Source organism: Mesocricetus auratus, unplaced genomic scaffold, assembly GCF_017639785.1.
Source record: "Mesocricetus auratus isolate SY011 unplaced genomic scaffold, BCM_Maur_2.0 Super-Scaffold_100007, whole genome shotgun sequence".
NCBI classification, from domain to species: domain Eukaryota; kingdom Metazoa; phylum Chordata; class Mammalia; order Rodentia; family Cricetidae; genus Mesocricetus; species Mesocricetus auratus.
The window spans coordinates 8,818,660-8,842,870 of record NW_024429191.1 but is presented as its reverse complement, the minus strand read 5'-3'; the positions used below and the strand labels follow the sequence as shown (position 1 = coordinate 8,842,870).

Sequence of the window (24,211 nt, the reverse complement as noted above, 5' to 3'; positions counted from 1 at the left end):
TTGGTGGGCGTCCTAACCCTGACATAGCCAACACCTTAGAGCAATGGTTTTCAGCCTTCCTAATGCTGTGACCTCTTAATATAGTCTCTTAATACAGTTGTGGTGACCCCAACCTTAAAATTATTTTGTTGCTATTGCAGAACTGTAATTTTGCTACTCTTATGAATTGTAATGTAAATATCTGGTATATGGCCTTGTGAAAGAGTCAGGACCCACAGGGGTTGTGACCCACAGGCTGAGACTGCCTTAAGATCCCAACTACAATTTAGGGTTAACTTTCGTAGCTTTACAGAACAGTCTCCTTGTAGGGAAGTCAACCTTGTCACATGTTACCTGGCCTCAGTGATTTTTCTGGAACCTTGGTGCAAGCTTCCATGATGTGCATTAAGTGAATGCCATTGTGAAGTTCTGCTCCCCGCTCAGTGTGTAGTCCGGTCTCTGTGAGCCGTGTGAGCCGAGCATGAGAAAACACTTGCCCATGCAGCTTTCTAGCAGGGAACCCCTCAGTGGCATTCTCAATCAGGCTCTCTCCTTTCATGTGAAATTTATTTTTACAAGCAGGGGCCGTGCCTTGTCTTCCGGGCACCTGTTCTGTTGTCTTGGGCAGAGTTCAGGGTTTGTCTTCTATAATGGCACTAATCTATTTCAGGGTTTGTGTCTTGCCACGAACCGTAGGACATTCAACGTGGGGGCTGGAGGGCACCTAGGAGAAAGATGAGGGCAGGAGATGCGAAGAATGGTCGCTAAGACAGAAGTCTGACTAAGGCAAAAACTTTATTTCATCCCAAAGGGATTATATAGGGGAAGGGAGGAAGGAGGGAATGGGGGTGTGCTGCAGCTGCAGTGAGCCTGGGGGAGCAAAGGTCAGTGGGAGAGGTAGGTCATCCTGTGTCCTCTGGTAACCTAACTGCAGATTCTAACTTTATCTTTCACATTCTTCCTTCTATCGCACAAGCCTATGCCCTAGACTAGGCAGGTAAGCCGCAGGTCTGTTTCTGGAATTTAGCAGAGGTAGCAGGGTGGTCCAGTCATGTACTCTCTATGAGGGTTGAGTCACGTCTTCTCTTATGAGTACGTGAGGCAGCTGTATCTGGTTGATGGCCGGAGGCCCCTGACTGTGTCTCTATGATGGTGCTAATCTATTTCAGGGTTTGTGTCTCTATGATGGTGCTAATCTATTTCAGGGTTTGTGTCTCTATAATGGCGCTAATCTATTTTTTTTTTTTTGGTTTTTCAAGACAGGGTTTCTCTGTGGCTTTGGAAGCTGTCCTGGAACTAGCTCTTGTAGACCAGCCCGGCCTTGAACTCACAGAGATCCGCCTGCCTCAGCCTCCCGAGTGCTGGGATTAAAGGCGTGCACCACCAAGCGCCCGGCGGCGCTAATCTATTTATACTGCTTTCTGCACCAACTTTCCTGCATCTTTAAACTCAGGCTCCTTTCCTAATAAGCTGCACATTTCCCGCAGATTTAGAACTTTTTCATGAAAGAACTGATTAAAAGCAGTGAGCAGTCACCATGCTGCAGCTTGGAAGGCTGCGTTCATTCTACAAATGACGTTACTTTTGAATTCAAGAATGCAGCCATTCTCTGCCAGGGGATGACACCAATGGTCTATGTAGTCCAGTCCTGGGTAGCGTCATATTCTCCTCCAGAATCTCACGTGCCCAGCCTTCGCCATACACATTTCTCTTGGCAGTCTGGATCTCGCCAGAATGGCCCATCAGACTGATTACAGCATTCTGAGGCTTCTCTAGTCTGCAGGACCAAAGTTTTCTACATTCCTCTCACAAACCAGTCTGAAGGCCCACAGACCACGTGGTCAGGTTCATTACAATGATGGCCCTCTCGCTGGAACCAGTTTTCTGCATTAGTTACTTTTCCTCGTTACTGTGACAAGATTCCCATGCTGCAGACCGTCACTTCCCAAGTATGACAGCCACCATCTTCATCAGCACAGTTGTGACTACTTGTAAGTGGCTCTGAGGTCAGGTTGGATGGCTGTTGGTGTTCCCTTACAGAAGGGTCATTACACCCTCACCCGAGAGTCCAGCTGCTCCCTCCTACACTGGCTGGCTATTGCATGTGGCCTTTGGTGCTAGAGTGTACAGACTGGAGTGTAACTAAGAGGAGGAATTCTATCTACGAAGCTGTGAGGTAGTTGTCCTCCATGTAGGGCGAGACTTTCCAGAGGTGTGGCCACTTTGGAGCCATCCATACTCTTGTGAAGTAATCCTCACCCAAAGTCTGGAAGGAAACCCCCAAACTCATTGGTTCCACAACATGGACTGTGGTGGGACTGTACTTTGTCGCTGGAATCTTGTAAGGAGGGGATAGGAATTTTTACTTCTCCACAGGGAAAAAAAAGAGCTATTTATCATGTACACAGTGTTCTGCCCTCATGTGTGCCTGCAGGCCAGAAGAGGGCGCCAGATCTCATTACGTATGGTTGTGAGGCACCATGTGGTTGCTGAATTGAACTCAGGACCCCTGGAAGAGCAGCCAGTGCTCTTAACTGATGAGCCGTCTCCCCAGTCCTGGCCCCCAAAAGAGGTCTTGCAGCAACCTTACAAATTGACCCATGATTTGAGGAAAACACAGTCCTTCATGGCTGGGAAGGAAGGCGTGGCAGCAGGAGCTCAAGGCAGCCCGTCATGCTTCATAATCAGGAGGAGAGAGAGTAATACTGACCACCAACTGGCTTCCTCCTTTCCCCCTTTTAATTCAGTCTGTGTTGTCAGTCTGACAGGATCTAGAATCACTTGGGAGACCAGCCTCAGAGCATGCTCTTGGGGGAGTTATCTCAACTACATTGAACGATGTGGGAAGAGCCATCTTAGTTGTGAGCAGGGTCATTCACTGCTCAGGGGATCCTGGACTCTACAAGCTGAACACTAGTTTGCATTCCCTCCCTGTTTCCACACTGTGGGCGTCATGTGACCTCCTCCCTCTCCTGCAGCCTTGACTCCCCTGCCTTGATGAGTTGTGAAGGAAAATAGCCCCTTTTCCTTCAAGTTTGCTTTGTCACCGTATTTTATCACATCAGTGAAGAAGTAACAAGAGAGTCTGGACCCCAGCCCGTGGGATGGTGCCATCCACGTCTAGGGAGACTTGTCCACCCTCAGTTACATCTCTCTGGAAACACCTTACAGACTTACCCAGAGGTACCCCCTAGGCGATTCTCACGTAGTCCTGCCAATGAACATTGGCCATCCCATCCTGCAAGGCCTTCAGCCCTTCTCAGCCACTCAGCCCTTTCTCATGAAGCCGTGCTGCTGCTGGCTGATTCTTCCCAGAGGTAGGTGGACTGAGGTCCACGGTGGTGGTATAATGAGACTGGAGTCAACTGGGAAGTGCCCGACAGCCACTGCAACAAGTGACTTGTCATTTTGCCTTGTTTTGTTTTTTTGAGTCAGGGTCTTATGTAGTCCAGGATGGGCCTTGAACTCACCTTGAAGCCAAGGGTCACTCTGAGTCTCGATACTGCTGCCCTCACCTCCCAAGGGCCGTGACTACAGGCCTGTGACACCATGTCCAGCTTCATGTGGTGTGTGTGGGGCCTGAAGCAGGCCTTGAGCAAACTACATATCCTAGTAACTGAGTGGGCTGCATCCCCGCCATCACGCTGCAGCCCAAGCTTGTCTAGAACTCACTATGTAGCCTAGGCTGACATCACATTGGCAGAGCTGTTCTGGCTTTAGTCTCCCCGCGCTGGGATTGCAGGCATGAGACACCACCCTTGGTGGATTCACTCACTTTTCAGTTCCATTTCAGCCACCAGAGCAGGTACTGTTTTGGTTTGTCACTTAGGTCAGTGTCCCCCTCCCTGATCCCCCGATCCTGGTGTGCAGTAATGTCGGCCGACTCATTTAATGGGTTGTGGTTTATTTCCTCGGATGACCCTGGGACTTAGTACAAGCCCCAGCAGGAGGAGGTGGTACCCTGTAGCCTTTGGTGGGATAAAGAATGGATAACCGTGCTCAGACCATGTCCCCTGACTCCCATGCCCACGTCTGCACCGCCACCGCTGGTGAGTCATGGTTTTGGCTTCAGCATTGTCAGCTCCAGCTGTTCTTAGCATGCTCCCAAAGCTCTATCAGTCATCAACACCTCAGTGCGAGTTGGCTGGTGTCCTGAGCAGGCTGGCAGGGACTGTGGTGTGGGTGGCAGGGCTGGGTACCTCATCCATCTCTTGCACAGTGTAAAGATGCCCAGCTGGGATGCTGGGTGTGCGTCTGGCACATGGAGGCCCTCAGTAAATATTTTGCTGAATGTTGACTCATGCCAGGGGCTCCATCCCTGTTCTTCAGGGACTGGCTTTTCACATCCTAGGAACTGGAGATCTGGCCCTGTGGGGCGGGGTGGGGGGTCGCCCCTGTGGGGCGGGGTGGGGGGTCGTCTTCTTCCAGAGCTTGTACCAGGAAATCTCCATCTAGCTTCTTGGACTTCCTCTGCCTCCCACAGAGCCCTCGTGCTCTGGGCTTCTTCCTAGCCACCCATCTCAAAGAAGGCAGCATACTGGGGATGTGTCCCTTAGGTCCCCAAGGCAAGGCGATGACTCAGAAAATACAGAGGAAATGCAGAGGCAGGAGGCTGCAGCTATTGGTCTCCTACAATCACATATTCATTCAACAAACATCCACTGAAACGCAGTGTGCGGCGGGCAGCAGGCTCGGATCTGAGACTGGCTCGGGGAGACACCCTCTCCTCAAGGGGTCACAACACAATCCATGCTCCTGCCCACCCCACTGCTAACTCACCTGCCTCACACCCTGGGAGACGTGAGTTTCCCGGGTGACAACAGACCTGAGCCTCACTCCTCACCGAGTGTCCCAGTGACCTGGCACACGGCTTGCCAGACAGCAGGGGCCCAAGAAATGTTTGTGGAATGAATTGGGGGTAGCAAGGCCCTCTGTGTCACAAGGGAGTGGGTTACAGAAGTGTGGAAGCAGCAGAGGGTGCAGAAGTGACCCTGAAGGGGACACATGACAAGGCAAATGCTCCTCCATATTTGCTCTGTAGCCTTGGGGTGTCCAGAGAAGCTGGCCTCACCTGGGCTGCTCCTGTAGTGACGCCCACAGTCATAGGAGGGAGACAATGCACCATGGGGCTCCTGAGGCCACACATTTTGCATGTTTGGTACGGGGTGGGGCAGGGGCTCTCTGCCTCATCTTGCCTGAGGTTAACCCTGGTCTGCCTCCTGCCTCCTTCCCCACACAATGGCCACAGCACATACCCCAGTCTGTTTGCAGCCCAAGGTACCCAAGCAAGGTGGATGCCTTGCCAGAGAGGGGGCATCCGTGTGCTGACTGTGCCCGCTACCACCTTAGTCCCAACAAACCGAGGTGAGCAGCACAGAGCTCTGCAGGGCCAGCTGTGGGCAGCTTGGAGACACACGACAGGGGACTCCCAAGAGAGCTGTGGCTGGCCCAGAGGCAGAGAGAGATCACCCTCTTTCTTTCCCTGGGAACAGTGTTACTGTCTCTGCTCTCACACTTAATTTTGGGCAGCTGAGTCCAGGGTCTTTTCTTCAGGCACATGACATGTCAAGGAGGGTCAGGCACCTGATCCTGCTGGGGACATTGAGCTCCCAAGTTGACCCAGTGACCAGTCAGTCTACTGACTTCCCTGAGTCTTTCTTTCTTCCTTCCCTTTCCTTCCTTCCTTCCTTCCTTCCTTCCTTCCTTCCTTCCTTCCTTCCTTCCTTCCTTCCTTCCTCTCTCTCTCTCCCTCCCTCCCTCTCTCCTTCCCTCCCTCCCTCCCTCCCTCTCTCTCTCTTATCTCAGGGAACTTGGGGACTGCACAAAGTGGGGTACAGAGCCTCGGACTGCAGTACTGTTTTCATTCAGCCTTATTTGTTCCCACAAGCAGGTCTGATCTTGGACACTCACACTGGGCAGAGGGACCTGTTCATCTGGGAGGATGTTGGGGTCCCTGCTTGAGGTGAGGGGGCACAAGTGCAAGACACTGACTCAGGAACCATCCACATCGGCCCATAGCACCCCAGCTTCCCAAAGCCCAGCTCCATGACCCAGGATGTGAGTTCTTTCCAAGTGTGGGGGGGGCGGGGAGGAGGGGCATAGGCTGGGGCTCCTGCTCTGGGGTTGGCCTGCTCCCTGAGTTCAGGTAAGAAATGAGTCACCTGAGGTTCACCTGCAGTGACAACTGGGAGGAAGCACCAGGGACAGCTTGGCCAAATGGCCAAGAGGCCTTCGTGCCCTCCCCCTTGGGGCCTGAGTCACAGCTTTCAGGGAAGTGGGCTAACGGGATTCCAGGGCTCCAAGTGTTTGGATTGAGTCACAGAAGCATCCAGGGCGCTGGACATGGGCCGTTAAGGAGCAAGGTCGTCCTGGCAGCCTCCAGCCAAAGGCCCAGGGGCTCCTAACACTGTCTACCCCAGTTGCAGCCACTCTAGGCTGAACCTCTTCTTACCACAAATGCTCTGCAAGCTACAGGGATCTCTGTTAACCTGGACAGTCCATGAAAAAGCCAGACCCTAGACAGTCAGCAAGTCTCCACTGCCCTCCACAGGATGCACCCTGGGCACACAGTTGGGGCCCGAGTCTCCCATCCAGTTACTGCCCCTAGTCCCAGGAACCGGCTGCTTCCTCCTGGCAGCCCCACCTCCTCCCTGACCCACAGTCTGGGTGGCCCAGTCACCAGGTGGGGGACTGGTTCAACAGCATTCCTCCTCACAGGATAAAACCTGGGGCGACCTGTAGGGAACCCTACACACTACAGCCACCTGCCCTGCCAGTCCCAGCCAGCACAGCCCTTAGGTCCTTGGAGATGGCCAGCAGCCTTGCTGGGGCTCCACCCCTACCAGCCATGGTGATTTCCAGACCTCCTCCAGCACTGGGTGGGAACCAGTTCAGGATGGTAATCCTTCTGGTGCTTCTGACCACCACAGGTGAGCCTCAGGCCGCTCCTCTCCACCTCCTCTCTCTCCTCCTTCCTGCCCACAGGTGAGCCTCCTTGCCTGCCTCTTGACTTGGCACCTTCCCTTGAGTTTGCTCTCTCTGTCCATTGCATCTGTCTCTGTCCCCTCCTCTGCCATGCTGTTTAGTACCATGCCCCAACTTTCCCCAGCAGCTATGAGGACTGGATGCGGGTGAGTGCTCTGGTCCCAGTGCTTGTCCAGGAACTCCTCCTTCATCCTTGTGGGCCATCGTGCCTGTCAGCGTCTCTTCCCCTTTTCCTCCGTCTTCTGTTTCCTCCTCCATGGTTTCCATTTTGGGTCTACTTCTTCTGTTCTGGAATAGAACAACTGAACAGGCTTTCGTGGGGGCTGGGGAGAAAACCTGGGTGCTGTGTGTGTGTGTCCTAAGCTCTCTTTGTAATTTTAATAAGGTAGAAAAAATACTTGTGGGCTGGGAGGCAGGGGTCAGAAGATTTTTGTCCCGAGCAGGGCTTCAGGAGGTACCTGTGGTGTGTGTGTGTGTGTGTGTGTGTGTGTGTGTGTGTGTGTGTGTGTGTGTGTGTGTGTGTGGAGGGGGCAGGGAACAGTGCTGAGGGCCCAGGATGAGTCTGTTTGAGAGGTGGGATTCTCACCACTGGGCCTGACCCTCTTTCCTATCTTGCCCTCAGCTACCCTCAGTGCTGTCCGCACGCCTGGTGAGTGTGAGCAGGCTGGGGGGGGGGTAACGGGCAGTCTCTGCATGTCACTCTATGGTGTAGGTCAGAAGTGGGGGCTGCGGTCAGAGGGCAGCATGAAGTTGACAGGAAGGAGTACAGGGAAGAAGACTTGGGGGCGGGGCCTAGCAAAGCTGATGGACCTGGAGGAGGAAAGGCCGGAAGATAGACGGGTTAAGAGCCAAGAGAACCAAAGAAATCAAGGTTAAGGGGAGGGAAGGCCAGCTAAAGGGTGGAGAAAGGGAGGAAAGGGTCAGTCCTCTGGTAGCTAAAGGGGACAGGGACAGGGCAGGGACTCGCCCTGCAGTAGCTACTGCTCTGGGTACATGCTGGGCTGGGGCACAGGCTTGAAACCTTGGAGGGCTTAGAGGTGGGTTGACTGGCGAGTCAGAAGACAACTGTGTCTGCCGAATGACAGGAAATCCCATCCCTTCTGCCAGTGTCTCCAGACTGTGGGAAGCCTCAGCAACTGAACCGAATCGTGGGAGGTGAGGACAGCATGGATGCCCAGTGGCCTTGGATTGTTAGCATCCTCAAGAATGGTTCCCACCACTGTGCAGGCTCCCTTCTCACCAAGCGCTGGGTGGTCACTGCTGCACACTGCTTCAAGAAGTATGTGAAATCAGCCCTTGACTCTAAGGGACCTGTTCATGCTTCCTGCCTCAGGCTCGGGGCTGTCCAGGCTGCTCAGGGATCTTGGCTGCCATTGTAACCAGGCATTCTCTCTCTGACATCTCTCTTTCTCTTTCCTTGCAGTAGTGTGGACAAGCCATCTCTGTTCTCAGTATTGCTGGGGGCCTGGCAGCTGGGAAACCCAGGTCCAAGGTCCCAGCAAGTGGGTATTGCTTGGGTGCTGCCCCACCCCAGGTATTCTTGGAAGGAGGGAACCCGTGCAGACATTGCCCTGGTGCGCCTGGAACACTCCATCCAATTCTCTGAGAGGATCCTGCCCATCTGCCTGCCTGACTCCTCTGTCCGGCTCCCTCTCAACACTGACTGCTGGATTGCAGGCTGGGGAAGTATCCGTGATGGAGGTGTGGTTCCTCTCTAACTCCAGAGGTTGGGGATAGCTGGGGACAGAGGGTGGATGCCACTCAGATACAGATACCAGAGGTAGGAGAGGGTACGGGTCTTCATCACCATGAAACACAATTTTCAGACCAATTCTGGAGGTTTGGAAAAATACCATCTATGATCGTAAACCAGATGAAAGATAGAGGCAGAGAGAAGCAAAAGAAAGAGAGATAGTAGCAGAGAGACAGAGCCTGGGGTAGCCCAGACAAACAGAATTGATCTATCAAAGGAAACACAGCAGAGCCCAGGAAGGAGAAACTGGGTATAGACAACAGAGAAGACAGAGCCTTAACCTGGGCCCAGAAGAATCGCTCAGGCATGGGCAGACGCTGGACCTCTGCAGATGCAGCCTTTCCTTGGGGGTCTACAGCCTAACTCCAGGGAGGGTGTGGGACTGACGAAATTCAGAACACAGGGGTACTGAACAGGCTGCCCTTGCAGGAAAAACAAGCATAGATTCTAGAAACACCATTCTGTTGTGAGCCCTCAGTGGGTGTTAGGGAGCTTTCTGAAGACACAGAATCCATGTTTGAAGTCAGTGGGTCAAGAGGTGGAGAGCCTGGGCTTGGGATTCCCAGAACACACCTTGGGAAGCTCAGTAGAGCCGATCTGCTTACCTTTGAGAAACGCTTCTGGGAGAATAGAAGGGACTTGTTGCGCACTGGGCCGACTGTCTCCTTCTGTTCCCAGTGCCCCTGCCCCAGCCGCAGACCCTTCAGAAGCTGAAGGTGCCCATCATCGACTCAGAACTCTGCAAACGCTTGTACTGGCGGGGTGCCGGGCAGGAAGCCATCACTGAGGACATGCTGTGTGCTGGTTACCTGGAAGGGGAGCGGGATGCCTGTCTGGTGAGAGCCCACCCTTTGTCCACCCCAACTGGGAGGCCCCAAAGCCCCATCGTGTCTATGCCTCCTCCCTCCGAATCTCCTGAGAGACGTCCTCTCCCACCTCTGCCTACGCCCCCTTTAGCCTGCCTATGCGGCCATTTTCTTGTTTACAAAAAGGGTTGTGTACAGAACACCTCCGCTGTAACACCTCAGCTCGGCAGCTGGTGTTGAGGAGGGCCTGGTGGTTCAGATCCCTCGTCCTCTGGGGCCAGGCTCGTGACTGAATGAGAACAGGAGGATGGTGGAGAGTTAGCCTTGAGGTGGCCAGCATGCAGCCCGGCTGCGGTGCCCACAGGCCAATTGGTGTGAGGACTTTCTAAACCTGTAAAACAGAAGTGGCCTCATCTTCTGTTCCTTGGGGTTATGGGGAGGACAGGACATGCCACCATAAGTGGTTCTGTTCCGAAGGCCCGTTCTTCCAGGGCCTCCACAGACTGCAGTCTCCAAGGACACCTGGGCTCTGCACACTGCCTGCCAGCGTGGATGCCTGACTTCCCTTCTTCTCTGCAGGGCGACTCTGGGGGTCCCTTGATGTGCCAGGTGGATGACGCCTGGCTACTGACTGGCATTATCAGCTGGGGAGAGGGCTGTGCGGAGCGCAACCGGCCCGGGGTCTACACCAGCCTCCTAGCTCACCGCTCCTGGGTGCAGAGGATTGTGCAGGGGGTGCAGCTGCGCGGGCACGTGGCGGACAGTGGGGACACTGGCACCGGGAGCTCCTAAATTGGGATCTAGAGATGAACAGACCTCTTGCTGGTCTCTCTGCTGTAAATATGTCTTCTACCTCCTGGGGGCGCCAGCTGCCTGCACGGAGAGCAGGAGCAGGGAAGTCCTGGCCAGCCGAGGCCCCGCCCCTCAATCGAGGATGAGCTCTGTGTATGTTGTGTGTGTGTGTGTGTGATATTTTTTTACAGTTATTTGTAACCGTGCCACGTATTTATTCTAGTTTCAATAAATTATTTATTCTCATTTCTTGTTTTTCCCCCATGTATGGAGATGTTGACACAAGAATTCAGTTGGGACAAAAGTGTTGATGTGAAGTTAGTTGCATGTAGGCCTGGCCGCAGCTCTAGCTCGGACTCTTGGCCTATCCTTGTTCTTGCCTTTTCTCTGAGGCAGCAGGGAGGAAGGAGGCAGGGACTGTGGCCCGAGGACCTGGTTGTGCCATACTGAGGAGTACAGGTTGGTGTCCCCTAAAGCAAGTCTAGGAAGAGCTTATCTCTGTGGGAATGGGGATTGGCCCCTCTTGAGCCCAGATCGGGCCGCTCCAGCAAGACTCAGAGTGATTTGCCCTTGAAGCAGAATGTCTGGGCCAGCCTCTGCGAGACCTCATCTCCCTGATTTGGGTGAGCAGCTACACCTGTGCAGGTGATTCATCGATGACTCTCCACTGAGGCCATAAATTCCTCTCCACCAAGGAGGTGCAAGCCACTCAGGCAGCAGGCTTGGGTCACCTCACCTGTCCCTTGGAGGATGGAGGGGTATGATGACAGAATGATCCAGGCTGTGAGAGGATCTGCAGCTTCCAGAATGTCATGGGCTAAGGTCTGCTGCCCCTCAGCCCTGCAGCTCAGGCCCTGAGTCCTCCACCTGACGGTGCCTTTTCCCCAGGCCGGGCTTGGATTCCTCACAGCTGACCTGTGGGGTGACTGGGCCACAGAGGCTGGATGAGTGTGAACTTTACAGTGGTTGGTACCTGGAGAGTCACCCAAAACAAAGGCCAGAAACCAGCCAGCTCCAGCAGGTGACTAAGGCAACTTTACCAATGTCAGGAATGACAGATTTGCCATGTCTATGGGAACGCTGTCCAGGCTTGTGTGCGCTCTGTGCTGCACACACTCCAATTCTGAAACACTGCTTCCCACTGTTCCATCCACACACATCAGAGGTGGCACCCAGGGCCTCCTAAGCGCCGGGCAAGTCCCCCCACCACCAACGAGCTGCACCTGTCCTGTGTTGTTTTGATTTCTTTTCTTTTATTATTAGAAAGCAATAAATAATAAAAACAAACAGCACAAACTGGCCACCTGCTTGTAAGGGCTGCAGCATGGGAGTGCTTGGTGATTCAGGTGTCCCAGGTCCCAGCACATACCTGGTCGAGTCCCTACAGCTGCTCCTCTTGTGACCTAGTGTCCTCTATCTGCAATTGCCCCCTTAACTTCCCACCCCCCATCTCCCAGCCCTCCCTGGCTGGTCCCTCTCCTTGCCTCTCCCCTGCTGCTATTATCCTCAAGCCTTACCTGTCTCTACCCTCCTCCATCTTCAGAACTGGCGGTGTCTTGCGGCCAGAGCCCTCACCCTTTCCCTGCCTTGGTTCCTGCCGGCTCTCCTATTCTTCTCTTTCTCTAGTTTTCCCCTTCTGTCCTGTTTCTATCCTTTGCACTTTACTCTGATCCTGTTTTCCCCAGGCCTGTGTGTCCATCTGCCCCATTCTCTCTCCATTATGACCCTTACTGAAGTCCCTCGACAGCTGCTTGAGGCTCCCAATCAATGGCTAATGATTAGGTAAGATGGTGGTGGCCTTTGTCTATGGGGAGTCAGTCTTCAGCTTTCCCCAAAGCATAGTATCAGTCCGAGTGTCCCAGCAGCTTCGCTGTCTTCAATAGGTCAAATAAACAAATGAGAGATAAGGGATCTTTTCCAATGTGGCCACCCTGGTAAGGAAAGCTGATGCCCCCAAGGTCATCTTTGGGGTACTGACATGATGTTTAGGTTAAATAGAGGACAAGAGACATGATATCCTGGTCAAAATGTGATCCTGTCAGTAGGGAGGGGACATAGGTGCAACACCATACTGCCCTCTTCAGCCGCCTGGATTCCCCTGTCCTTTCTTAGATATAATAACTATCTAATTAGTTAATTGTGTGTGTGTGTATGCAGGTGCATGAAGATCAAAGGGCAGTTTCCTGGGTGTTGAGTCTCTCCTTCCACCTTAAACTCAGGTCACAGGCTGGCAAAGCAGTCACTCCACTGATGGCCAGCCTGAGTTTCTCTAATCTTTTAGGGACCTTGATGTCAAACCAGAATTCATGGCTTCAAGGCTGAAAATAATTTCAGGAGTAGATGGTATTAATGAAACAGAGTTGAAGATCTCATATTTTAGAGATTTACTTATGTGTATGTTATGTGGATAGTGCTTGTCTGCTTGTGTATGCCAAGGGCCAGGAGAGGGCGTTGAATCCTCTGGAACTGGAGTCACAGACACTTGTGAACCACCATGAGGATGCTGGGAAACAAGGGCTCTTAACCAGTGAGCCATCTCTCTAGGCCCAGGGATTTTATTAATGATATTTTAATATGGACTTTAAATATTTGTGTTAGGAGAGAAAGAGTTCCTCAGAAGAAAGTAAGACACACTGGGAGGTAAGAGCGTAGGTGTCTCAGAAGTCACAGAAAAGTAATACGCCCAAGGAGGACAGTTGCAATTGGCTGTCTTAGCATTGGTCACGTGTTCAATTTTGGCCAGTTTCAACTTAAATCTCAAAAGGTTGCCAAGAAGCCCCCAGGCCCCTGTAAACACCCTTAATCTCTTACGATAATTGGAATTGCAGGGGCTCTGGTGATGCCTCAGTGGAGTAAATGACCTGACATTTATTGCTTTGTGTTCTTTACCATGTGACCAGCTGCCTCTAGAGTCCACAGTTGCCTCCACCAGAACGGAAAATAAGCCCTTTCTCCCTTGGATTTCTTTGATCAAGTAATTTGCCGCAAAGAGGAAAGTGACTAACACAACGACCTAATGTCAGTGAAGAAAGGGAGCTCCCTGCTGTCTGCCTTTTTTCCCTTAGGCTGCCCCCAGTTGTTGGTGTATAAACTGGCAGCATGACCCACTCTACCACCCGCTTAAGAGGAAGGAGAGAGAGAACCACCAGAGACATCAGAAAGAGTCCAGAGCGGAGGGAGACAGTAGTAGACTGTGCTGGAGACCATCTCCAGGGGGTTCAGGTCCCAAAGAGGAGGTGCAGAGTCGGCCAAGGGAAGGAGGAGACTGACGTGCGGGTGAATTGGGATGGCTGCAATTTGACTGTACGAAGGATTAACGGGAGAAAGGGGGAGTGTGAGCTGGGGTGTAGCTTGTGATCAGGGATCCAGGAAGCTAACATTGACCTTGATGAGTTAGAAGGCACCACAGTCATCTGTTAGTGGAAGGGCCACAGTCTCCAGAGCAAGCAGGAACTTTCTTTAAGACCCTGAGGGCATGGGGACTCTTGTCTAAATGCCTGACCTTGGAAAAAGGACTTTCTCAGGGCAACCAGACACTCCATTATAGAATATTGTAGTTTTTTGTATGGCTTATTTTATTCAAATAGCTAAAGCTTAAAGTGATCAAAGACAGAGCTAGACAAACATTACTGTGACCATGAGTAGACATTAGGAATTTATAAATCAGTATTATCAAATATACCTTAGCTCATTATGCATATGCTACTTATCTAAAGTTTCTAGCAGCTTGGTGGTAATATGTGTGGGAGCAGACAGAGTTATCATGCTATGTGGTTCCACAGTGGTGGGAACTTTTTCCCCAGATAATTATTATTTTTAAAGAGGCTGCCATTTTATACATCTTCATCCTTCAAAGTCCACACAAACTTCCCCAAAGGAAAAGGCATAAGGGAACTCCATAACACACAGTAGAATCATTAAAAACAAAGTGAAAGGTGCTGGCGAATTGTGATCTGCAAAGTTGAACTGCTGCAACTTAGTCAAGCAGCAGTGGTCGCCATGTGGTCCACACCAGGACTGAGAGGTGAGTGTGTGCGTGTGTGTGTGCGCGTGCGTGTGTGTGTGCGTGTGTGTGTGCGCGTGTGCGTGTGTGCGTGTGCGTGTGCGCGTGTGCGTGTGTGTGCGTGCGTGTGCGTGCGTGCGTGTGCGTGTGCGCGCGTGCGTGTGTGCGTGTGTGTGCGTGCGTGTGCGTGCATGTGTGTGCGTGTGCGTGTGCGTGTGTGTGCGTGTGCATGTGCGTGTGTGTGCGCGTGCGTGTGTGTGTGTGTGTGCGTGTGTGTGTGTCTGTGTGTGTGTGCCTGTGTGTGTGTCTGTGTGTGTGTGCGTGCGTGTGTGTGTGTGTGTGTGTGTGTGTGTGTGTGTGTGTGTGTGTGGAGGGAGGGGACTGAGAGATGAAGACAATGAGAGTAGGCATAGCTGACATAGCAGGGTCATAAGGAGAATTAGTAGCTGGAGGAGAGAAGCCTGTGAGCAGGGGGGAGTTTAGGGCAGGAGAGGAAGTGAGAAGGGTTAGGATGCTAGCCAGGACCCTGACATGTGTGACAGGTACTTGAGAGGTCAGCATGCACTTTGGTATGCTACTAGGTGCCACAGTTGGCCATTTGTCCCCATCTGCCAGTGATAAGGGAAATGGCTCCTTTTTGTGGAGGGGAACCCATTTCACAAGTCCCTGAGGAATGTTGGCTTTCATCTAACCCCCAGAATTTGGGGAGATGGCATTTCCTCCAGATCTGACAGTTGGTCATAGTTTTCTTTATTTATAGCAAAGTGTGTTCTTAATGACATACTTGCTTCAGTAAGAGTTTTGAATTTGCAGGAGGATTTTAAGAATTAGAAAGCTCCACCCCAGCTGTGAACTGTACAGTAAAGGCCAGCCCTGAAGTTACAGAGGTCCAGCTGTCATGAATGAGGACAATTAGAAGTCATCAACACGATAAATCACCCAGATGAAGTATTTGGGCTCCAACCTGCTCACAAGAACTTTGGACTCTCAAGTCATTCTCCAGTTGTTCTCAGCTGCTTTTCGTCTCATGTTAATTGGAGAGCATGTCTGCCCTGTTTCTCTCTTCCTGCAGGCATCCCAGTCCACAGAGTGTCACTACTGTCCAGGAGTGTTGTGTCTTAAGCTCCCTGGACTGTGTGGGCTCCACATGGTGGTAGAAGAATGGCTTATCCTTCCCAAGTCACTCTTTGACCTTTGTGTTCATGGGCCACCCATCCAGGGAACCAACAATGGTTCCTTCGAGCATGTGCAAACAGTGAGCCCAAGGCAGACAACAGTCTCCAGGACACAGTCACCTGCCCATGCACTGGCCTTCAAAGGACAGAATCAGCTGCACTTGTGATGCCTCTCCTTTCTGATCCCTAGAGACAGAGCCTCACTCAGCCCTTGGACTTCTCTAACTTATATTCACTCCTTGGGTAGGACATCTGCTTTCACAGCATCCCAAGGAAAAGCTTTCCACCTGTGTCCATCAGCCACTCCGCCCTAACACACTCTGACCCAAACCCTACCACTCCCTCCCAAGCCTGCCCCACACTAGCACGTTTCTTTTTAGAAGTAAGTGTCCATCCTTGCAAGTGTTCATTTGCTGCCTCACCGGATGTGGAGTGACAGGGTCTCATACTGCTTGCTGATCTTCACTGTCCGCTTGACCGGATTTTCAGTCACCTAGGATTCTGGGAAAGCATGCCTCTGGATGATATCATTTACGGAGAGGATTAACCAAGGGGGAAAGACACCCTGAGTGTGTGCAGCATCACCCATGGGCTGGTACCCAGGTGGAATAACGGGGAAGAGGAGGGAAGGCCCCCATTCCTTCTTTGCTGATGGTCATCGGTGAAGTCCACTGTTCCGCCCTATCACACACTTCCACTGCCACTCTGATGGCTGAAGAAACTCCATTTTATGCCAGGCATCCATCTTGGTACCCACTGGCCGTTTGTCTTTGACTTCAGTTCCTGGAAAATAAGTTCCTAGTAACCTGACTCAGTGACCCCCACCCAGAAATGGACAGCCGTGACCATCTGTTGTTAAGATGTGACGAACTGATCTCTGGTTTCTGTAACCTGCTTGTGCAGACAATGGAGGACTATTTTGAGGTCCCCTTGACTACCCTGCTTGTGCAGACAATGGAGGACTATTTTGAGGTCCCCTTGACTACCTAATCCTGGCAGAGCAGAACAGCTTCTGGCTTGCTTGTGCATATACCCAGAGTCTTCTTGTGGTTTTCGCCTTTAACAATCCTCCGCTGTAAAGGGAAGCCTTTTTCTTGAGAGAAGCCTTCCCGCCAGCCTGGTTCTAGAGCCGCAGCAGTCCCAAATAAACACACAGGAGGCTATATTAATTATGAAGCTGTTGGCCTTGCTTGTTTCTTACTGGTTAGCTCTGACTTAAGTATTTACCCCATAATTGCTAATCTAAGTATTTCTCTTACCGGAGAGCTTTCCGGGCTTCCTACCCCATGTCGTTACATCTCGACTCCCTGTGTTTCTCCTTCCCAGAATCCTCCTGGACTCCTAGTCCCACCTATCTAGATTCCTATTGGTCAGCAGTGCTTTATTGACATATACACAGGACTTCCCCAACGCGTCCCTCACCCCCTTCACACAGCAAACTCAAGTCTGGCTCAGAGACTGGCGTCCTGATATCAGCTAATCAATCAATCAATCTTTAATTACGATTGGATTGAGTCTATGGTCTTTTCCCAGGGGTCAGGACTCCACAACGCCATGATGCTGTGCCCACAAATAAGGTCAGGTGACCGTGGATGAAACCATGAGCTAAAATCAATTCCTCCTCTTTTAAGTTGATGTCAACAGTTGTATTGTCACAGTGACACAAAAGTAAAATACAGCGAAAGTCAGCAGCCCTTTGGGCTTGATTTTTCATTTCCTGTAAAGTTTTACATGCGTGAAGCAATCCTACTCTAAGATTTATCCTTGAGAAAAGAAAACAGATTCACACAAAAATGCTATATGCAAATATTTATTGTAACTTTATTTATAGCCAGCAAACATTGGGCACAACTCAAATGTCTTTTAACTATTGAGTGAACAAAGAATCACCTAGAATTCTACTCAACAAAGAAAAAAAGGAACAGACAACATTAAGCTAGACAATGTCCAACCCTGTAGTGTCTTCTTTTACACAGAGGGATGATGACATCCTCTCTGAGAACTTCTCTCTGCCTCTCTCTCCTGGTCTCCTCACTGCGGCCCTGTGGCTTCCCAGGTTTTCTGGAACACAACCGGCAGGCCCTTGCCCCGGGCCTTTGCGCTGGCAGATTCTTGCTCCCTCCACGACCTGTGGCCCATTTCCTCTCTTCCTGCTGATCACAGGTCACCATGGTATCCATAACAGCGAGGCTCCCCAGCACTCCATCTCACCGATTCCCTGCTTTCTCTTTCTCTCAGAACATTTATTAGTGTTTAACGTGTTCTAGATTCCCTGTTTCGTTTGTTTTATGGTGGTGTGGCAATTTTTTGTTTGTTTGTTTTAAGATAGGGTTTTACCATGTAGCCTTGGCTGGCCTGGAACTCACAGAGATCCTCCTGCCTCTGTCTCCAGAGTGCTAGGGCTAAAGGTGTGCGCCACCACACCTGGCCTCTTTAAAAATTGTTTTATTTTTTTTAATTCACAAGCATTTGTTTGTTTTGTGTGTTGGGGTAGTGACACACGAGCCATGGCAGACATGTGAAGTCAGAGGACAAGTCGCTGGAGTCTGTCCTCTCCTGCGGGTCCAAGTGATCTAAATCAGTTTTCTAGCTTGGCAGCAAGCATCCCGGCTTGATGAGCCATCACCAGCCCTGATTATTTTAAAGAACTATTCCTAGTTTATTCAGGTTCAGTCTTTATCTTTTCATTTTGGTACAATTGGTATTCTCAAAAATGTCCTGGCATGGTCATGAATGTTAGCAAAGTGTTGCTAGTTGACAGCGGTTGCTGACATGTTTGTTTGGCAGATCATGTGGATCTCTCTTTTGTTTTTCTCATTTCTCACTTGAATCTCACATTCTCTCATTAGCAGGAACCCATTTTCTGCTGAGACCTCCCTACCTTGTCCAGGGATCAGAAAAGTGTCCTAGGGGTTGATGAGGTCTAGAGGCCCAGGGGGGAACTGGGGAACCCTTCTGTGCTGGTTACCTTTCTTGTCACCACAACACAATACTGGACAGAAACACCTTATGGGAGGGAGGACTGATTTTGGTTCATAGTTTTCAAGTTTCATGGCACAGTTCACGGTGGCAGGAGCAGGTAGCCAAGACTTGTCATGGAAACTGAGAGAGCATGTCAGGAAGGAGTCAAAGACCATGCACCCCCAAGGACCCACCCCTAGCGACCTACTCCCTCCATCTAAGCCTCACCTAGATTCTACAGCTGGGCTGGGGAGAATCATCCGCTAAAGACATCTGCCAAGGAGCCTGCTAACCAGAGTTAGATCCCTGGGACCCACGAGGCTCAACGGACACTTGGTGTTCTCTGTCCTTCAATGTACACTGTGGCATATGTGTGCTCAGGAATGAACACACACATGCACAGGAGTACGAGCAAGTGTGCACACACGTGTACGCACACACACACACACACACACACACACACACACACACAGCTAGTGAAACATGAGCCTGTGAGTACATTTCATGATCAGTCCACAAAGCTATTCTTCCTTTAGTTCAGCTTCATTATTTTGGTCAATATCTGGTCTCGGTATGCTTGCAGTGGAAAAACCCCACCCTGTAAAAGGCCTCCCAGGAACACACCAACTCAGGTGTTAGTTACCAAGGGAAAAATGAACCAAAAGTCTATTAACTTCACTCTCCTCCATCAACCCTTCTCCTTCCAAGTCGGGCAAGGCAGGGCATGCCTGAACTCCCCATACTCAGGTGGTGGACACAGGAGGACTGGAGGTCAAGGCCAGACTTAGCCACGTGGTAGCAGTTGTTTTGGTTACCTCTCATCGACCTGGATCCAGTTTTTTTCTGAAGGCACTGACTTTGCTTCACTTTTCAGAGGTCTATCCTAACACTGTGTCTTTCCTCTTCCTGGCTTAAATCTTTGCATCTGTATGTAGATGTGTGGATCATTGGAGGAATATTTTGCCCAAAGTTGTGACACACGGTGAACATGGCCTGCTGCATGTCGGGGCTAGAGTGTGTCTTGCCCCGCCCTTGTGTGCAATCCTTCAGCTGTTCCTTACCTGTCATCAGGCCTAGGCAAACCACAGGGCCAGGGTGTTTGCACAGGACAACACTACCAGCAGCAAGAGGAACGCAGCAGTTTCCAGGATCAGCTCATCATTCTTCCTATTGACCCGTCCCTCACGCAAGTAGGAAGACATCTTTTGACATTGTGCCTTGACCAGCAGAAAGTTACAAGAGTCTGTCTTCCCCTAAATGAATACAAGCCTGTCCCTCTCCTTATTCAAGCAGCACCCAGCCCCAGCTGACCCGTATGTTCACAGCTTTTGACTAGACACCGTCCAGTCTTCTCTTGCTCAACTCAGTGAGACAGCTTGTTTTACTGATTGGTGCTCAGAAACGGTTGAAGAAAAAAAAGGACCTAACTTGGAGTCTGAGGAACTGGGTGGGGCAGCTTGCACACTTAGTGGGAGCTGGCACTGTCATTAAGCTGGCCTCGCTATCTCACTTCAGTTTCGAAACTGACACCTGACGGTTTCTTGGGCCTTACCTCACATCTCCCTCTGACTGGGTGACTCAGAGTTGGGTGTTGCCACTCTGAGGATTTTTTTTGTTTTGTTGTTTTTTTTTAAGTCACACTTTGTTATTTAGGCCGGCCTCAAATTCTCTGTGTAGCAAATGACATTGAACTCCTGATCCTCCTGCCTCTTCCTCCCAGATGCTGACATTACAAACTTGCACCACCAGGGCCAGTTCATGTGGCCCAGAATCCGAACCCAGGTCCTCATGGATGCTAGGCAAACCCTCTGCTAATTGAGTTACATCTGCAGTCTCTTACTTGGGATTTTTGAGACTTTGTTTTTCATTTTTATCTGTAAAATGAATGAACAGAGTGAAAGGGGTCTATAGCCTTCTTTTTTTAAGAGGGAGAAGGCACATGTGTACACAGGTAAAACGGGGTCTCACTAAACCTAGAGCTCGGCTGGCAGCAAGCCCTAAAGATTCTTTTACATGTATTCCCCCATGCTAACTTTACAGGCAAGTGTGTGTGTGTGTGTGTGTGTGTGTGTGTGTGTGTGTGTGTGTGTGTGTTGTGGGAGATTCAGGCATATGTGTGCCACCGTGGCACTCATGTTGAGATCAGAGGTCAGCCTTTGTGGTTGGTTCTTGCCTCTCCTTGTTTGAAAAGGTCTTTTCCCACTGGGTAATCCAGGCTTGCAGACTTGTACTTCTGAAGACTCCCCTGTCTCCATCTCCCATCTCCCAGTAGGGGCACACTGTTATCATAGACACTTGTGAGACCCCAACTAAGGTCCTCATGTTTGCACAGCAAATACTCTTACCCACCAAAAGAAGCTTGTTTCTCACACACCCTTCTACCAGGATGCTCTGTCTGCACAGGTTCAGTACGACAGAGCCAACTTCCTGAAGCTGAATTGAGAACTTGAGGGGTCCTCTGTGACCTTCACAGGCCTGCAGAGCAATGGTCCACAGGAAGGAGGAAGTCAGTTCAGTTCAGCACAGCTCAGTAACTGGTGTTGGCTCAAACTGTTGAGAGTCTGACTCAAAGAGTTATTTTAACCTTTTTAAAATTTTTTTTGAGTTTTTGAGAGCTTGTTTGGAGGTTCGTGCTCTGGGATAGGTAGGATCAACATAGTAAAAATGTCAATCCTGCCAAAAGCAATCTACAGATTCAATGCAATCCCCATCAAAATCTCAGCACAATTCTTCACAGACCTTGAAAGAACAATAACCAACTTTATATGGAAAAACAAAAGACACAGTATGACAGTATGGCCAAAACAACCCTATTCATTAAAGCAGGCATCACCATCCCTGATCTCAAGGTCTGTTATAGAGCTATAGTCCTGAAAACAGCTTGGTATTGACACAAAAATAGACAGGTAGACCGACGGAACAGAATTGAATACCCCGATGTTAACCCATACATGTATGAACACCTGATCTTTGACAAAGAAGCTAAAAATATGCAATGGAAAAAAGAAAGCATCTTAAACAAATGGTGCTGGCATAACTGGACGCTGGCATGTAGAAGAATGCGGATAGATCCATGTCTATTGCTATGCACAAAACTTGAGTCCAAATGGATCAAAGACCTCAACATAAATCCAGCCACACTTAACCTGTTGGAAGAAAAAGTGGGAGATACCCTTGAACGAATTGGTACAGGACCGCTTCCTGAACATAACACCAGTAGCACAGACACTGAGGTCAACAATTAATACATGGGACCTCCTGAAACTGAGAAGCTTCTGTAAGGCAAAGGACACAGTCAACAAGACAAAAAGGCAGCCCACAGAATGGGAAAAGATATTCACTAACCCCATATCTGACAGAGGGCTTATCTCTAAAATTCACAAAGAACTCAAGAAGCAAGTCTCCAAAACACCAAAGAATCCAATCAAAAAGTGGGGTACAGAACTAAGTAGAGAATTCTCAATAGAGAAATAGAGAAAATGGCTGAGAGACACTTGAGAAAGTGCTCAATATCCCTAGCTATCAGGGAAATGCAAATCAAAACAACTCTGAGAAACCATCTTACTCCTGTCAGAACGGCTAAAATAAAAAACACCAATGACAATTTATGCTGGAGAGGATGTGGAGAGAGGGAACACTCCTCCATTGCTGGTGAGAGTGCCAGCTAATACAGCCACTTTGGAAATCAGTATGGAGATTCCTCAGGAAAATGGGAATCAGCCTACCACAAGACCCAGCAATTCCACTCTTAGGCATATATCCAAAAGATACACATTCATACAACAAGGATGTCTGTTCCACCATGTTCATAGCAGCATTATTTGTAATAGTCAGAACCTGGAAGCAACCTAGGTGCCCCTCAACTGAAGAGTGGATAGAGAAAATGTGGTACATTTACACAATGGAGTACTATTCAGCGGAAAAGAAAACAATGGAATCTTGAAATTTGCAGGCAAATGGACAGCACTGGAAAAGAAACCATCCTGAGTGAGGTAACCCAGTCACAAAAAGACAAACATGGAATGTACTGACTCATATATGGATTTTAGACATGGATCAGCCTACAATCCCACTGCCACAGAACCTTCAACCAATGACTGATGGAAGCAGAGGCAGATACCCCTGGCTAAACACTGAGCTGAATTCAAGGAACCCAGATACAGAGAGGGAGGACTGATGATCATAGGGGTCAAGACTGGGCTTGCTTAACCCACAGAAACAGCTGACCTGAACAAGGGGGAGCTCTTGAACCCCAGACTGATGGCTGGGAATTCAGCTTGGGACTGATCCAGACCCCCTGAATGTGGGTGTCAGTGAGGAGGTCTAGGCAATCTATGGAGCCTTGGGTAGTAGATCAATATTTATCCCTGGCATACAAATGGACTTTGGGTGTCCATCGCACAATGAGTGATGCTCTCTCAGCCTGGACTCTTGGGGTAGGGCCTAGGCCCTGCCCTGGGTGAAATGACAGACTATGGAGGGCCTCACCCTCCTTGGGGAAAGGAGTGGGGATTGGGGGGATGGGAGGTTTGGTGGGAGGGCATGGGAGGAGGGGAGGGAGAGGGAGAGGGAGCTAGAATTGATATGTGAAGCAATCTTGTTTCTAATTTAAATTTTAAAAAAATTAAAGCTTTTTTTTGTTTTAATTTTTTGAGGCAGGATTCTCTATGCCACCCTGGCTGTCCTAGAACTCACTCTATAGACTTGGCTTGGCCTCGAACTCATAGAGATCCACCTGCTTCTGTTTCCTGAGTGCTGGGATTAAAGGTGTGCACCACCACTGTCTGGTTTATTTTAGGAATATTTAAGCACATAAAAATTTGGTTAAAACCTTTCTGGTGATAATAAATTCAATCCCATGTGTATGAAAAGGCATACATAAATCTTCCTGAGGAAAAAAGTAAGCTAAATACAGATCACCCATGGCTACTAAGAGGACTAAAGTTATGTTTTAGGCTTAAATTATTGTGCTTAAGACACCTATAAAACATAATGCCTCTACTCTGTAAGTCCCACTTGCCTAAGGAAAGATAACTTCCTGGAGTACTGGGGAGCTGTTCATGTAAGATAGCAAGCCATGTGCCATTTCTATGAACAAGGGTGGTTGTCTCAACTGCTTGATCACGTGTAGATGGGAGGTAAGTAGGCAGGAAATACATCAAGATGTATGCTTGTCCTGATTGGACCAAGGCAGGAAGTACATAGCCTTGTGTGTTTTGCTTTTACAAGCGCCTGAATAATGTAATTCATGGTCCTTCTCTGGCCATCTACGTATGGACCTGGTCAGCAGCCGTCTTCCTGGCCAGTATTTAATAAAGCTTGCTTCAAATTTGGCTCAAAAATTGTGGTAGTGTCAGCCAGGTGGTGGGGGCACACGCCTTTAATTCCAGCACTTGGGAGGCAAAGGCAGGTGGATCTCTGTGAGTTCAAGACTGGCTTGGTCTACAGAACGAGTTCCAGGACAGGCTCCAAATCTACACAGAGAAACCCTGTCTTGAACCGCCCCCCCTCAAATTGTGGTAGTGCCTTAGTCACTTAGTGGGATTAACACTACATTGAAACTCTTTGTAAACTGGACATGGTGGTGTACATATTTAATCCCAACACTTGGGAGGCAGAGGCAGGGAGATCTCTGTGAGTTTGAGGCCTGATCTACATAGCAAGTTCCAAGACAGCTAGAACTACACAGTGAGACCCTGTTTCCAAAAAGCAAACAAAAATCTACCTCTTTGTAAACTCCACAAATCCAGGCTCTACA

At 50.0% G+C, this 24,211-nt stretch overlaps 1 protein-coding gene across 2 annotated transcripts; it reads left to right on the top strand.

Annotated features, from left to right (window-relative positions):
* The first annotated feature begins 6,697 nt into the window (after nt 1-6,697).
* On the top strand, nt 6,698-10,560 carry LOC101838689 (brain-specific serine protease 4). Of its 2 annotated transcripts, XM_021233858.2 has the most exons (6): nt 6,700-6,908; nt 7,586-7,612; nt 8,071-8,242; nt 8,387-8,664; nt 9,395-9,552; nt 10,102-10,560. In XM_021233858.2, exons 1-6 carry the CDS (start codon nt 6,788-6,790, stop codon nt 10,312-10,314), a joined length of 969 nt encoding a protein of 322 aa, XP_021089517.1. In that variant the 5' UTR covers nt 6,700-6,787; the 3' UTR covers nt 10,315-10,560. The 2 variants fall into 2 exon arrangements, with proteins under 2 accessions (XP_005081794.2, XP_021089517.1); XM_005081737.4 differs by lacking the exon at nt 7,586-7,612 and having other exon boundaries at nt 6,698-6,908.
* Nucleotides 10,561-24,211: the final 13,651 nt, after the last annotated feature.

What these genes read in the sequence shown, in the direction of transcription:
- LOC101838689 (XM_021233858.2), top strand. Translation starts at nt 6,788, where the DNA reads ATGGCCAGCAGCCTTGCTGGGGCTCCACCCCTACCAGCCATGGTGATT. An exon ending in GGGAAGTATCCGTGATGGAG is followed by an intron (nt 8,665 to 9,394) that starts GTGTGGTTCCTC and finishes TTCTGTTCCCAG; the next exon opens with TGCCCCTGCCCCAGCCGCAG. An exon ending in GGGAGCGGGATGCCTGTCTG is followed by an intron (nt 9,553 to 10,101) that starts GTGAGAGCCCAC and finishes TCTTCTCTGCAG; the next exon opens with GGCGACTCTGGGGGTCCCTT.